Source organism: Hetaerina americana, unplaced genomic scaffold, assembly GCF_022747635.1.
Source record: "Hetaerina americana unplaced genomic scaffold, ioHetAmer1.1.p SCAF_3, whole genome shotgun sequence".
NCBI lineage: Eukaryota > Metazoa > Arthropoda > Insecta > Odonata > Calopterygidae > Hetaerina > Hetaerina americana.
This window is the reverse complement of record NW_027286874.1, coordinates 32,604,477-32,621,058: the sequence shown is the minus strand read 5'-3', so window position 1 is coordinate 32,621,058 and position 16,582 is coordinate 32,604,477. Positions and strand designations below refer to the sequence as shown.

Below are 16,582 nucleotides of genomic sequence, written 5' to 3'. Positions count from 1 at the left end.
TTCCCCAACGTGACGTGTATATCTTACACAATATATTTTTTCTTGAAATACGGTGGTCTACACCGTTGTCTATTAATATACTTCGGATTGATTACCGCAATGTATTTTGAATATCAAGCTCCGCAATCACTTACTAGCAGCTATCCTGCTGGACTGTAATTAATTAAGAGTATATCAATATTTTCTTTGATTATTGTTTCCGTGAATAATCCTGCACGTTTAGTACATCTTTTTACATGACCCCGCATGAAAAGTATTTACATTGTTACATGTTCCTTTCATAAAACATATTTATTAACCGTTGCAATTTGTAATTAGTTTGTGAATGCCATATTTCCCTTCCACTTTAACCCTTAAATTATAATTATGTTTTAATTTCAGTAATAGGGTCGTATTTATCTTCCGGCAATTAAACTTAAGTTCAAGTTCTTAAATGGAAAAGTAAATAACAAGATAACATTTCGTGTTATTTTTTCAAATCATATTTCCCGCTCTTCTTAGGAATACCCTATTGGCCATGGAAGTATTGACCAAGGCGCAGGCGTATATCAGCATCGATCCCGAGATTCTACTCTCGGCCAAGAGGTGGATACATAGTCGGCAGCTGGAGGATGGCAGCTTTTCAGTTTCACCAAGAGATGGGAGTGTGGTGAACGTAACACATAATATTTCACAGGACCACAGCCCGGATACTTTACGTGCCTACAATTGGGCCGTTGAAGTTACATCAGAAACAATTTACACGCTGCTGGAAGTTAATGTGGAGAGCGAGGTAACTTTTTTAAATAGTGCAAATCTTCCATTTTAGTTTACCCTCCAAATAATCTTTCTCTTGCCATACTTATCAAAAATTCTACCACTTCAAAGACATTTATTAGTAACTACAAATAATCATCTAATGGGTTGTAAAAATTTCGTAATTGAGGTTCCGCTTTTTGGAAATACTTATAAAATGAGATGAAAGCTTGAAAACTCAGTGTTAATGAAAACTCAAATTCCATGCAAGAATAGAACTTGAATAAATGTGTGATGTAATAGAAAATTCGGGTTTCCTTAGTTACAGGCACTTTTATCATTACTTGTCATCAATGCAAAAATTTCAGAGTGTAAAAATCATCCGCCTTGACTGGGAATTTTACCCTCTGAAATCGTCCCATTGAAATGCATATTAGCGGATGACTCAGTTAAAAGTCACTGTTGCGGCATCTCCCGCAGTTTCTTCGGAAGTTGTCATAAAGTCCTGTATTTGTTTACATATAATGTTTAGTCACCACAGATTGATTTTTTCTATGTGCTTCATGTTCATTCCACATTTATAAATCATGAAATGGATCCAACTTATTACGCCTAGATATCTCTACGCACAACTTTTGCAGCAATGCAGTTTAAATTGAAATAACGAAATAAAAGCATGATTTTGCTCTGTTTTGGATCGGAAAACCATTTTATGAAGAAAAATATTCAGTCCGTAAATCAATTACAAAAAATTTTTTCCTCTTTCTGAATGTTCACCTAACATGAAAATATTATCGCTGTATTAACTTTTTAAACCTTATACCAATTTTCAGAGTGACACCGACGTGATTCTTAAGGCAAGGCACTTTTTAGAGCGGAGTGTATCTCGCGTAAATGCCCCTAGAGCCGTCTCCGCTTTATCAATGGCCCTCTCGATGTCTCGAAGTCCAGCAGCTCCAGCGGCCCTCGAGAAACTTCGCGCGGCGTCCACGGACGACGAAGGAGACTTCGACTGGGCCACCGCTCCGGCAGCGGTGGCGGCTCAGCCCCCGGCTACCCCCGAAGAGGAAGCGTCGGCGGCGGTCGGCGGGAGGACGGCGAGAACTGGCTCCACACCCGACTGGTTGTACGAGGAGGGGGAGGAGGCGGCGGAAGAGGGTGACCCCAATGCTCCTTCCGGAACTATGCCCGGACGTAAGTGACGTATAATGAACGGAATGAGATTCAACCTATTAGTCGCGTGTCATAGTAACTTCCCTAAAACATCACTGAGCTGTGACAATAAAATAAGAAACCGATATAAAGTATCCTAAATTGCGAGAAAGTCCTTAGCTGCTGATGGGAAACTTATAAAAAACAGTATTTACCCAATGAAACCGTAATGAAAACTTCGTTTCATTTTGCCACAAATGATTTCTTAAAATTCAACTTCAATGAATAAATCATAATGATACTTTTTCATGTTATGTCGATTCCCAACCCTGTACTCACAATCCTTCATTAATTATTCATCCTAAATTGTAAATCAGCGCGACAATGTTGCGGAAATGAAAAGGCGTTACAGCTAAATTATTAAAAATGTACCTTTTTACTGTTCACTACATCAATAAACGGCAATAAATGGCACTGTGTACACCGTCGTAAGTGATAAAACTGATGCGTTTTGTAAAGGTACAGAAAATGCAAGAGACAAAGAGAGAAATTTTTACATAAAAGATGTCCATATGTGCCAACTACTGGAATATGCATGTACGCAGGAACCCTAATGTGGCAGCAGAAAGATTCATCGTAATATTATACTTGGTGTGTTCTCGACCGCACTTCGTCTGTACAAATAGTGGGCTTAGGAGTCTGCAAATTGATCAGGCATAGTAAACAGAAGAGGATTAGCATAATCAGCCCCTTCAGATTTGGTCAGGAACCCGTGGGAAAAAATAGTAAAATTATGCAGGCTCAAAGGAATGTCTGTAATAAAAGCGTAATGACTTGAAGCACGTTGAAAAGTTGGATAGTCATAGGGGAAGTACGTAACGAGGAAGAATATGCTACTTCAGGAAAAACATGAGAGAGATAAAAACAGACATGTACAGATAAAATAGTGCCTGAATTAAAATTAGCAGTATAGGTTTCTAATATTAACATACCTACTTTAGCAAAGCACATAATATTTAAGAGGTAACTTTAATCAATAGTTTATAATATTTTTTCTGGTTGTTATATATCTATTAAAAATCAAGTAATTTAAATCGAATTGGCCTTTTTAAATAAATTTCTCGGCTATTTTTAATGCCACAAAAAATTCGGTGAAGGAATATGTTTTATAAATAGGAAAGAAAAACAATACTTTTCCACAAGATCTATCTTTACTGCGGCCGGTTTCGATACATCGTATCATCATCTAGCCAATTATGATACGATGTATCAAAACCGGTCGCAGTAAAGATATATTTTGTGGAATAGGAGAGTTTTTTTTCTTTCTTTAGTATCATGAAGAAGTTCCACCAAGTTACGCCATCTACCATTCCATAGTAATATAATTTTTTAATTTTTTTTAAATATATAGATAATAGTATTTAAAAGATATATTCATAATGATAACGTGCTATTCTTTAGCATTTAAAATTGAGAAAACTTGCTTGTAAAAATAAAAAAGGGATACTTTTCTATTGCAAAGGCAGGAAAGATTCTTTTAACACTTACGTGTCTACCTGTATGCACGAGTACACATAAATAGGGGTACATTTAAAAATTAATAAAAATACATATACTGGAATTTACATTAAAACCATTACTCTCCTCATATCTACCGATTCAAATAGGGACTGAATGAATGGCGCTCTGAATAGAGAAATAATTATTGAACTATGGATTGGAATACAATACAAGAGAAGATGAACATGACTGAGTTCCATTCAGGAAAAGGCCTCATTAACGTCTCTTTTCCGCACGTCGGTGGCGTGGACGGGTTTTCAGGTGAAGAGAAGACAGTAGTCGGAAATCGAAAACAAGATATTGGAGTTTCGCCACGAACACAAAATCGTTTCACATACCCCTTCACCTCATTAGTTAGAGTTCACGTTGTCAGCGACTAGATCAAATTTCTTTCGTTCACTTCCTGTATGTAGTACAAATTTTAATTGCATTTTTCGTCGAAAATGCTTGATTTTGTCTCCAGACTCCTAATAGTTTGCCCACTTTTATTCTTATTCTCATAAATTCCCTTATTTTTGCCAAACTCCACAGATAACTTTGATGCATCCAAGATGTATCAATTAAAGTTTTATATTTACAGCCAGCATCAACATTGTTATAGATTTTTTTAACAACGCCGTAATAGGCCTACCCTTCACGAGCATTAAACCGTTTGTATTTTTCCAAGTTTGAAATAAATGAAATCATTCTATTAAGACGCACAGACGCGTTTTAAGAAGTAAACGACCGCAAAATTAATTATCCTTAATTTTCGGTGTTTATACCGACCCAGCACTATGAATTAGTTATTAGTTTCCATTTTATAACAACTACATACAGCATAATCAACAAATTCGAAAACTTGAGAACATATAAATACCAAAAGGGTAGACGGTATCAAAAACTATGAAGCAAAAGGAGTAATTTTTAAAGTAGTAACATGAAATCAACAGTCTTATCTACAAACCCTCATAAACGAGAGAACACCATGCTAAATACTTAATCGCATGTTTTTTAACGTGAAATTGGCCAAAACTAAACGCAATGAATATTCCCACATTCATGGAATACAAAATTTCTACGGAATATTTTCTCATACAGCATTCGCTCAGGAAGCTGCTAGCATTCACCCTTGAAATACTCGTACCCACACCCTGCCCGAAAGCGCCGCTGTTCTCTCGGCTCCGTCACTCGCCACTCTTGTACAACTCCTCCCCCACACAATTCCCTTATCAGACCCGTACGTACATCACACGCAGACAGACGCGCTCAAACACTACGCTGTGTGTCGCCTCCATGAGCCCGCAACGTTCAGCCTGTCCAATGTGGTCGCACGGACTGAGGGAGGGGTAATTGAGAAGCAGGAGAGTTTCATCAAGGGTACAGCGTAGAATATGAAGATGAAAAATCGTGGAGTAATGCGTTCACAAAAAATTAAAATACTAACCTAGAATTTTCACGAACGTGATGGTGTGCGCCCTTCACATTGCTGAGTTAGCGCAAAAATGTTATTAATCTTGTAGGGCAAAACATCTAAACATTTTCAATGGTTAATTATTCATTTTTCAATGATTAACCATTTTATTGCCTGATATTCTAGAGCTTTACTAGATTCACTCGTCAATTCCACTTATTATGACGTTAAAAGCAAGCAAATGAAATTGGGTTATAAAACGTGAACTGCAACAGTTGTTCTTATGCAAATGAAATATGTTTTAACCGTATCATATGCCTGAAAGGTTTTTCAAATTTTCAATGAATAAAGAAGTGGAAGCAAATTAATCATGTGATGACTCATCTTTTAGAATGGGTAGAAGAATCTTGTAGACTGTCTCATTTTATTGCATCTTAGCCTGACCCTTATTATTTTACATTTTGAAGCATGTAGAAAATTTATATAACACACATTTAATTTTGATATGGTGCTCTATGACAAACTTATTTCCGCCAAGTACATATATGCGTACACTTCTTGGAAGGAAATGACTTCATACTTGGCCAAACAATGGATTAGAGAGAGAATCACAATAGCACGGTGGCAGGGGTCAAGAGAGTATCCAGAAAAGTAGGTATCACTGTTTGTAGAGAAATGAATATACATAAAACTATTATAATATGAATCCCTACTACGTACCAATCCAGTAAGGGTTAATATAAATGAAAACTCAATCAGTAATATTTTTGTTGTTTGGGAATTACTTTTGGATAGAATGGCTTTTCATCATCAAAGTAGCGTGGAATTTATTTGATCATGCGAATTTCAAAATTTTTATTGAACAATGTTCTTAAAATTAACAAAAATGTACTTTTCTAACTACATGCTTTTTTTATCAAAACCAAAAGAAAACTGAATTCTTTCGTGCCGATAATGTTTATTTTTAAAAATTCTTACTTCATTTTAGACAATAATTGAAAATCTAAATCGCATTTCAATATTAACTTTGTTTATTCAAAACAGCGCGAATGTTGCGAAATAATTGCTTCTCACGTATATGGAGATAAGGCAGGTCTGGAATGATGACCGCAAAATAAAGTTAGGTAGAGAATATCGGCAAGTGACGCTATGTAACCTGTCCGCGAAAATGACGTTTATCAGGGCTGCGGTAGTGAAAGGAGTAGCAGAGGAATAGGAAAAATGCTTCGGCGCTGTACGACGGCGGCGCCCGGTTAAAGGACCCCAGGTGGGGGGAGAGGGATGGCGGGAAGGGAGGACGACGAGAACGCCAAGCGAGGTGTTAGCAGCCCACCCGCATATCCCCCAGGTGTATATCGCTCGCCCGCTTTACTGACCGCAGGCCTCTTTGTTCCTTCCACTCCCGCGGCCGAGAAGGTTCGCTTTCTTTGCCACAACGGCAGCGGTTGCTCTTTTTTGAGTCGTTTGTTGAGCCTGAAAGCCTGAAGGGTAGAGAGATGAAAGGGAATGCCATAAGAGAGAGGGAAGAGGAGAGGAGAGAATCATAAGGGAAACGAAAATAGAATGGATACTGTGATGGTATAATGAGGCGATCGCCAGTAAAAAAAAGTCAGAATTATGCAACTTTACATAAATAATAGGAGTTAATTGAACGTGATATATACAATTACTGCTTAACCTAATCGTTAAGAGTCAGAATAAGAGGTAAAAAGTTACTTCCGAAACGTTACGTAGACAGAATTCAATTGATGAAGGAGAAATCTATAATGTGATGGAAACGTATCCGTGTAAAGTTATTGGGAACAATGGATATACTTAAAAGAGTGCTAAGAATAAGATTTAAAAAATGAAACCTAAGTGGCCCAATACAACTAGGATAAACAGAAATAACAAGTTGGATTAGTGTAGAGAAGATAAGGAAAGGAGGGTGATATTGAGAGAGAAGAAGGTATTCCAAAGAAGCGGGGAAGTATTACCTAAAGGGAAGGAATGGAGAGTGAGGCGGTAGGGTGAGGCTGGACCTAAGGGAGTGGATTAGAGGTAATTTCTGCTGATGCCGGACGAGTTGGATGTGTGGGTGGTATGAGATAGGTGGAGTTAGACCAAGCGGCGAGGAATTTAGGCCTCCGAACGAAAGCCCTCCCGACTCAATGCTTCTGACTCCCTTGCCCCCGTGCCACAGGCGGATTCCTACCTTTCCAGCATCACCATTTGTAGCCAGTTCCCTTTATCCTGCTCCTTTTCTTCTGGTGCGATGAGGGGCGATTCTCTTCTGGTCTAGTTCCCCTAACAATAAGCTTAATCAAGCCGAAATGAAGAGAAGAAAATATAACTGTGACCCCCAACCCTCGAGTTTTGTACGACGCTATTGTGGAATGCTATCTATCGATTGGAAAAGTTTTACCCTTTTTTTCAAACAATTCTAGAGGATATGAGGAGACGCACAAAGGCACAAACTAATTTTGATATAAAAATTCTATCCTTATGAATTCAATGGTTAGAGGCTCTTCTTTGTGAAAATTCATTATCACTGAATAAATAAACTTAGTATTTTTTCACACAAAAAACTTAAATATACTACTACTAGTTTTAACCCATAGGCGACATCATCATGTCTACAATCTCATACACGGCCACAAACTATTTTTTTCTTACTAGGAGGGGAGATGGACAATGGAAGGAAATTCGCGGCGGGAAGAGGGAAGGTACCAGTTAGTATATGACCAAAATGGGGGAGGGTGTATGAAATGTTATACCTGATGATGCCTCGAAATCAGTAGTGGCATAATAAGGTTTTTTGTGTGAAAAAAATACTAAGTTTATTTCTTCAGTAATCCTATCTTTAATGCTCCGTGGTAAACATAACATAGTAGCAATCATGAGAAATAAATTCAAATACAATTTACGGATAGAACCATCCATCTTAATCATGCCATTTGAAAAATTCCGTCATCTATCTCCAAAAGACTTATGAAACTATGAGAAAATATAAAGGGAAAAATAACTAAGATCCATACTTAAACAAACCTTTTCAAATATACAACTTAGATTGTATGTTAGGATAAACGAATGTCGTAAATCAAATTTTTATTTTGGCTTCTTGGCTACGATGTGCGAGATTTTCCACGCATATTTATATTTATATATAAATATATTTATATTTATATATAAATATATATATATTTATTTATATATACATATAAATATATTTATATTTATATATAAATATATATATATTTATTTATATATACATATACACATACATACATATATATAAATCATAAACAATAATCAACCCGAAGGTCACCAAGTGTAACTGTTACGCTTGGTAACAGTTGCACTTGGTGTCAATTGTAATTAATGTCTTCTCTTCTTTCGTTAAAGTAGAAAGGAGTAGAGTAGAATCGAGAAAGGAGTAGTAGGAGTAGAATCTAGTGTTATTAAGATACGAATTTTTTTAACAGAATCCGCTTTACTACTACGTTAGCATTGCCGGCCGCTATTATGATTATGCTAGGATATCGTCACGTACATCCTGTCATTACGCAATCCGCAAGACTAACTTGAAAACCATGTCACATCATTCTAGGATGTTATCTATCACATGTTCCCACGTACCAGGTAACGTTCAAGTTCGGATTAGCCTGTTTGAGTGGTGTGGTGAACACGTGGATAATACTCGCGGGCTAAATTTTTCGGGGGCGTTTAGTTGTCACATTTATTTCAGTTTAGAGAAAAATAACCATCCGATAAATGAGGCATTTCCCTATTACAACTGACCCGAAGATCAAAGCCCATCTGATCTTTTAATCATTTAAACACTCTTCGAGTACACTTTTCTGAAGTTAAACACTCCTCGATCCCTTGTACCAACTTTTACTGAGAATCATTCAAATGACCATTGGTCGACATGGCCAAATTTTAGCCCATAATATGAAATAAACATGTCGTATACGTATATATAGATTACCGTACGGAGTGTAATATGCTATCTCTGAATCTCGTCTTGATTCTGAAGAAACATTTCTTTTAGAAAATTACCAAATTTTGATTACATTTTCCAAAATTTTACATTATTAAAAAAATATAAAAATTGATCTACAATGAAAATCTATAACCAGAAATTATAGCAGCAGTAAATTTTGGGTCTATAATCCATAATTCTGTCTGAATATTATATGAAGATCGTTATAATCATATAAGATGGAGCACAAGATAGCCTAGGGGCTGTCCTATGACCTGTTCTTATTAATTAAAAAGCAAAATTATTCCTATATGAGACGATAAGCATACCAAATATTGCCTTCAACATCTACACTAAAATGGTAATAATTATAATAAAACATAAAGACAAAACATAGAAAAAGTAAGTATAATAATCCGGAATTATCCTATAAGTATTTAAAAGCTCGTTTACATGTATGCACCTATTTCTGATATGTTGCATGAAATTAATCCAACTCCTTGAATTGGATTTCACCTTGGATATTTGCATTTTATGTACATACAAATCCGTGAATAACACAAACCAGAATTAAACAAATTCCTTTTGGACAGGTTTATGTTGCCTATCTCAATACTGGAAAAGGATTGATATGGAATTTAATCTCCTTAATATTACGAATATTTACATAATTTCTCTGCTCAACATATTATATTCACCAGCACAATTACATATTTTGTCTTTCTTGCAGCAAGCGTCGACGAATTCGTCGCCTCAATGTTTGCCTTGAGGACACACACTGCCAGGGGAGACTTGCAATCAGCAGAACCCGTCGCTCGATTCCTGTTTTACCGCTCGCAGCTGCTCGACACCCATCGAGAGGTAAGGACTCACTTTTGCCTCATTTGAGTGACACAAGAGAACATGCACTGTCAAACAGTCATCCAATCTCAACGTCCATATGCTGCCAAGCCATTATTTTTCAAGCATCACCAAAATAAAAATGCTTGGATTATAACTGGTCTCGTCTTAGGTAAACATGCATTATTTTCCCCCAAAACACGCGATTGCGATATTCTGAATGACAATCACGCGTAAAAAATAACAAAGATTTTTAGCTCTATCAAAGCATTAAAGATATTCAGTTGTAATTTTCTCCATTTGAAGCAAATGAACCTTTTTGTTTGCATATCTTGCCAACTGAATTTACGAAACATACGGGATAAAAAATTATTCAAGAAAATGTATGCTAATATGCCAGAGAAGCATAATGCAATTATACTTGCGTCAAGATCAAATGTTCCAATTTATTTCTGTATTTATAAATAAATATTTCCACACTAATGCGTATATGTGCAGGGTTATGTCATTATTAACACTTCATTGGCCCAATTGAATAAATTCGTGACTTTAACGTTAACATATTATCATTAGTTTAGAATTACAGTTAATGCCACAGGCCACAAAACCACTTGTCTTAATCTCCTGGAAAAATTGCAGTATTCTCTAATCCTGTGCTCCACCCTATGAGGTGCCTCTGATTCCTATTCTTTCACCTATTCTTCCCGAGGCACCTTCCACCATCTTTTCCCTGGTCTCTTCTTAAACTCCCCTGGTCAAATTTTCTTTTACGCTCGTTATTGCGTATTTACCTTTATATAATTTCCTTTTATCATACAGTAAACTCATGGACTACCCATACTTCTCAATATGGGTAGTCCTAATATTTTATTCTTTTATGTAATTTTTATTTTTTGAACAAAATAATGCATTGGATATATACTGCATCGTTTGTTGAGTATTTGCTTAACAGATAGAAGTTACTTCAGTTACGCTTCTAATGAGTACTCTAAAATATGCTGTTGAAGAAACGTTCATTATCACTGACTTCTAGTTGAGGAGAAATATTATGAGTAATGAAAATTTTTGAGAGAATATATTTTCATCATTTGTCCCTTTCTACTGTCTTGTTGAAATGCCCTCTACAGAGATTGTAGTATCTTTCTGAAGAATCTGTCCTACTTCACTCATCTCGTCATTCCATCTTCCCTTATTCACAGACACAGTGCAATCCTTGTTACCGCAACCCGCCGTACAATTGCCGCATCAACGGGAATAGCAATTAGGTTCTATGGATATCTATTCCTCCTCCCCACAGCAAAATTACCCCGAAGAATATCGGTTCTAGTGTCTCTGGGTGGGATTGCTGTGGCACCGAACCTTTTCTCTCCTCATGTTACATACCATTGGCAACCCAAAAAGCCAGACAGATGTTATACTAAGTATTTGGCCGTAAAAATATAATACTCATTAATGAAATCGTTCTGCTTGAAAATGGCATCGGAGATGTATGGAAGGTCGTAATATAAAATATTTAAAAAATTATTAGAAATAAAATTATGACCTGAAAAAATATCAAACAATATTTTTAATATTTCAACGGTATATTCGAACTCTTTCAATGAAAATGGGTAGCCAGATGCCGAACTCATGCCAACATTTTCCACCGGTATTATCTAATCATTTATTTATATTTACGTAAATATCTCATAGTTGTATTATTTATAATAATATTAACATATATTGTAAAATCCTCATAAAATATATTGCGTTAATATTAATTATACAATCACACTCTAATTATACTTCATGAATTTTGATAATGAAATTCTTGTTGCTCAGATAAAATGTTAATTTCAAAACAATGCTGAATGAAACTTTTGTCCAGTCAACAACCCGATGCAGGTTTTTGTGACAATAGGGTTCAGCATTAATCCTCTGCTACTACACTTTATTATTCATTTGAATGACCTACTTTGAATGAAAAGCTAAAATGTTTTGATTTTAGTTCTAAAATTTCATATTATAATATGAAAATAAAATCTACCTAAGGTTCATAAATATTAGATTTTTTATTCCAAACAATATACAAATATTTTTGTGAACCGTATAGAGTGATTTCTGTTATCAAAAAACGACGCTGCAAGCGAGAGGCCAATATTTTTTCTTTGTACAAAATATTATAAAAATACATTTTCTCTTTCCTATGTGTGCATTTTCAGCAACGTACTCAAATTCTTTCATATTTCAATGAAGTGGCTGTCACTGAATATACCTTTCTGTTTGACTTTCTAATTTTTTCGATCACACAATGACACCTACCATGAGCATATCGTACAGTTGGAGATTATATATCAAAGCTATATCTCCAGTCACCGATGACATTAATCCTTGTGTCTGCAGCGGAAAAAAAACAAAGATTTAAAACACTCCAAAATGACAACGAGCAGAAATAGACGGCGTAGGGTATTCAGAGCAGGAAATTGCAAGCTCTGCTGCGCTGACTAACAAGGAGTTCAAATGGGATTATGTTTGTGTGAGGGAGACAGTGTTAAGAGTTTGAAAGAAGAGAGATAAGGAGATATAAGATATCAGAACGCGTTAACAAGGACGTGGGTTTGGAAGATGATGAGGGTCTCTGGATTTACAATCGGAAAAAACTCATCACACCCAAATACGCCGCTTAATCTTTCGTGCATGATGAGGACAATGCGCAAAGTCTCCACAGGTTTTGAGAATGTTTTAATTTCAAAGTTGCAAAATAACTTGGATTTAATCAGTGGTATCTCTTTTCCTCCTCTCATAATAACTCTTATATATTTATATCCGCCAGCAATGGAAGAGACAAAAAGTGAACCGAATGTCTTTCTCTTTCATTTAATGAGAAATCGGAGAGTATGGCATTGGCATTGATACGTTTGTTTCTTCCAAAAGGAGTATTAATATTTCTTGACGGTTAAATTCAGAAGAATTGAAAACATGCACATCATTTCTACAAATTCAAGGAATTTTTCTTAGTAACTTTTTTTCTATATGTTTTTACAAAATCGGTAAAATGTTGACGCTCTGTGTGGACTATTTTTATTTCAAATGCTACTGCATACTATTAGAAAGACTATACTACAAGGTCTATTTAAAACAAAGGCCAAAAGGTCATATATAAATATACATACACATATACATATATACATACGTACATACACACACCCACGCAGACAAACTGACACATACGCTGCTCCGAAAACTTCAATACAATAATATTACTACTACGAAATATCTAACCATACCTGTCCCGAATATTTCAATGTAAAAGTATACAAATACACAATACCCCTAATATTTGTGTTTTGAAATCCCTATAGCAGGCCTTCGCGACCACTTACATTTCCAGCTAATTTTATAAAACTGTGATATTTTCTTGAAAGAGTAATAAATTTTATTTTTCATAGCTTGGATTAACGAAATAATCCACATTTCTCCCAACATGCCTTTCTCTCTTTTTATCTCGTCTCATGACAATAACAACTTTTTATCACCCGCCTGCACACTCACTGTTGCCTGAATCTTCATTCACCACTCTCTCCTCTCCGATTTGCCATACTTCTAAAGCCGCCTTCGATATGGAACGAATAATGTTAGTTATTGGAGGAAAAACCGACAGCTCAGGTCATTTGCGTTCTATAAAACGATTGTTTACGAGTCTGCTCTAAATTTGAAGGCATCCACGAATAATTTACAAACCTACCTACTTTTTAACCGTTTAGGTTCAAGTTTTTACACAATAACTAATAATTTTTTAATAAAGGCTATAGAAAACTATGTAAGTAAAGTTGATTCGTTCTCAGGCGGTAATATTCTTGCTTATGTAAGCAATTTTAACGATGAAATGAGTTTAAAAAATAGTAGCAAGCATTAAGTGAAAAGTTCTGGAAAATTCTTAAATTTTGTTCTTATTAAACGTAAAATGCGAAAAATTTGATAGAAAAATCGAAAAGTTTAATCTTGTCACATCTACCCCTGGAAATTATAAGAACGTACTATGTTGAAATTTGCAATCAGTTTTAGCCCTAATTCATTTAGATAATATAATTTAGTAAGATATTGACAATTAAATACCACAAATAGTGCATTTCTTTAAAATAATTTCTTTTTGTCATGTTATACGTCTCGAAATGAATCTATACTCAAATTTTTTTGAGAATAATCTTTAATATACGCTAATATGGTAGCGTAATATCCTATACAGCAAAAACAATACGAAATTATAAAATAAAAACTAGAAATACAACTGATGCTCATACAATATTTTTTATTTCTCACTTGAATAAATAAACTTATATTTTGAAAGCTTCACCAGGCTTACCAAGGGCTTTATCTCTTGCAAGTTTACGTAGCATTATCTTATTAGGTCTTCCTTCCCTCCCCATTTTAATCTCTCGTTCCTGATATTTTTCAGCCCTTATCTGCCATACACACTCAAAACACCCTTTGCCAATATCCGGATTATTCAGTTTTGTCTGCTCTTACCTGCTTCTATAAAAAAATTAACGAATGGTCGTTATTGCTTTTTTAAATTTTGAATACCATGGTCGTACTAATAACGTATCATCTTCTATCATTAGCGAAAGACGAACTTAAAAGGAACTATCTGGTTAGGAATAGCAGTGAACTTTTGTTTAATATTTAATTCAAGTTTTATAAATTGACCTGCGACGAAATAAGTAATTATTTATCCGAGAAAATAAAACTTAATTTAGCCTAAAATTGAGAAAACAATTGCAGAGTGTAAAAATCTTTCGCCTTGACCGGAATTCAAACCCGGATACCTCAGATTGAAATGCTGGTCAAGGCGAATGATTTTAACACTCTGAAATTGTTGCATTGTAAAGCACATTTATCGTATGACTGCGTTAAAAATAACTGTCGCAGCATCTAAAGCAGTTTCTTAAAATTGACGTGATACAATTTAATGTTTTTGTATCTTATACAACTTTATTTGGCATTTCGGCAATCGAATAATTGATTTTATTACTCAATCATACATAACTATTGTAACTACAATTCGCAGAGAGGAAACACGAAAAGAAATAATCGCTACTAGGAAATGCTCATAATAATTTTATTTAAACAAAAAAATGGATTCTGTAAATATATGTATTATCACACTGTACAATATCTGGCTCATATCTAAAACTTCATCTAAATAAGGATTACATTTGAACTTTGCTTTGTTACAGTTATTACTGGTATTCGGTGACCAATGCCTGAAGAAACAACCGATTAATGAAAAATTAATAAAATAAATAATAATTATTTATCAGCTAAAACTATTCACGATAAAAAATGGGTACTTATATTTACTTGAAACCGTTATTGGGTAAGTTATGTTTTCACGAAATATTGGAATGACGGTACTGGTAAATGTAAATTTCAGACGACGGTTGATTTCCTCTCTTTAACAGTGATATTTCATTCCCCATTAAATTTCAAAATTATAACAAAGAAAAATTATAAACTGAAAAAGAAAACAGTTCTTCAGTGTAAGGCATATTAAAGTTACATTAAATTAATGGTAGTTAAAATCAGAGGAGAAAAAACAGGATAGTTGTTCTTTAACTTAATTCGGATTTATTTTGTGAAGTTTGCTGTTTGCATTTAGAAACTGAAATAAAGTTTCCAGTTGACTTAAAATTTGAATTATATTGTTCATTTACTGAAAACTTATTTCCATACTAAAGAATAATCGAAATATTTACTAAGCGAAACGTTCAAGCACGCATCCCCTTTCTCTCCTATCTTTTCCCTTGGAAGTTGGTCTACCCATCCGCGAGGGCTTTCCTCTCGTTCGCCACCCTGGCGGCGGACTCACACCGTTCCCTCACCGTCTCACTGGCCACGTCCGGCATGGAGCTGACCGACACCATCGAGCTGGGGCCGTCGCCACCCCCGAAGACTCGCCTTCGCCCTTCTCCGCCACCCCGATCACCCTCTCGTCCCCGCGCCCACCTTCTCCACCTTCCCAGTCTCCCCACCAAGGTATTCATCTACGCCACCGGCGCCGGTTGTGCTAGCGTGAGTGGGCGGGTCACCTACTCAACCTACGCGCCCCCGGCGCCCACTCCCCGCTTGCCCCCGCTCAAATTGTGGGCGCGGGTGGAGGTGGAAGAGGACCCGAGACCCAATTCCATTGATGAGCTCCAGGGGAAGCTGCCAGTAATCCAAGTTCGGGCGTGTTTCAGGTAAGTGAGAGAAATAACCACTGCCAAGTGAACAGAAAATAGTTCCAGCTGCATTCACTTGCAATATAACTACATAAAATAAAATGGTCTCCGATTTTGGTGAAATGAGTCCATTCCCCGTATAGTTAACGAAAGCATGGCCGAATCCCTGAAAAACAGGTCCCAAGAAATTGGACCCACCTTTACAACGCAAGTATATGATACTATTATTATGAAAGCCTAATCTCTACTGCGCATTCCCCTAATTCCGTGAACTTGTACACTTGTAGTGATCTCTGTAATTTTTCACGGTATTGTAATATGATTTCAACGGATTTTCATCCTTTGAAAAATCACATCATGAACTAATTTTCTGGGACCTGCGGCATTCCACATTTCTTAAATTTTTAATATCGCATCGCTGAGGTGTTAATCATGAATTTAATTATGGATTAGCAAATTATCTCTCTCTTCCCTTTAATTAAAGGTTCTCCTAACGCCAAAATACAGGGCATTTGAAGATCTTAATTAAGATTATAAAATTAACATTTTTATATGTAACCATGATTTTTGTTTCTGCTGAAACATCGAAATTGTGTTGATTAAATAAAATGAGTAAATTAGTTGACATGGCAACAATATTATATTAATTCTATCCATACTGATGTCTTAAGTTATTTTTACAGTCACATTTATTTATTTATTTAATACTCATGTGCTGATAGACAATGTCAGGTGGCA

General features: G+C 35.6%; 1 protein-coding gene across 1 annotated transcript in view; it reads left to right on the top strand.

Moving 5' to 3' along the window:
* The window catches only part of LOC139689986 (C3 and PZP-like alpha-2-macroglobulin domain-containing protein 8), a 224,310-nt gene that overhangs the window by 191,813 nt on the left and 15,915 nt on the right, over positions 1-16,582 (top strand). The window contains exons 17-20 of the mRNA XM_071587150.1: positions 502-772; positions 1,569-1,929; positions 9,535-9,665; positions 15,435-15,862. Coding sequence (XP_071443251.1) covers positions 502-772; positions 1,569-1,929; positions 9,535-9,665; positions 15,435-15,862 — 1,191 coding nt within the window. The remainder of the gene's footprint in view (positions 1-501; positions 773-1,568; positions 1,930-9,534; positions 9,666-15,434; positions 15,863-16,582) is intronic.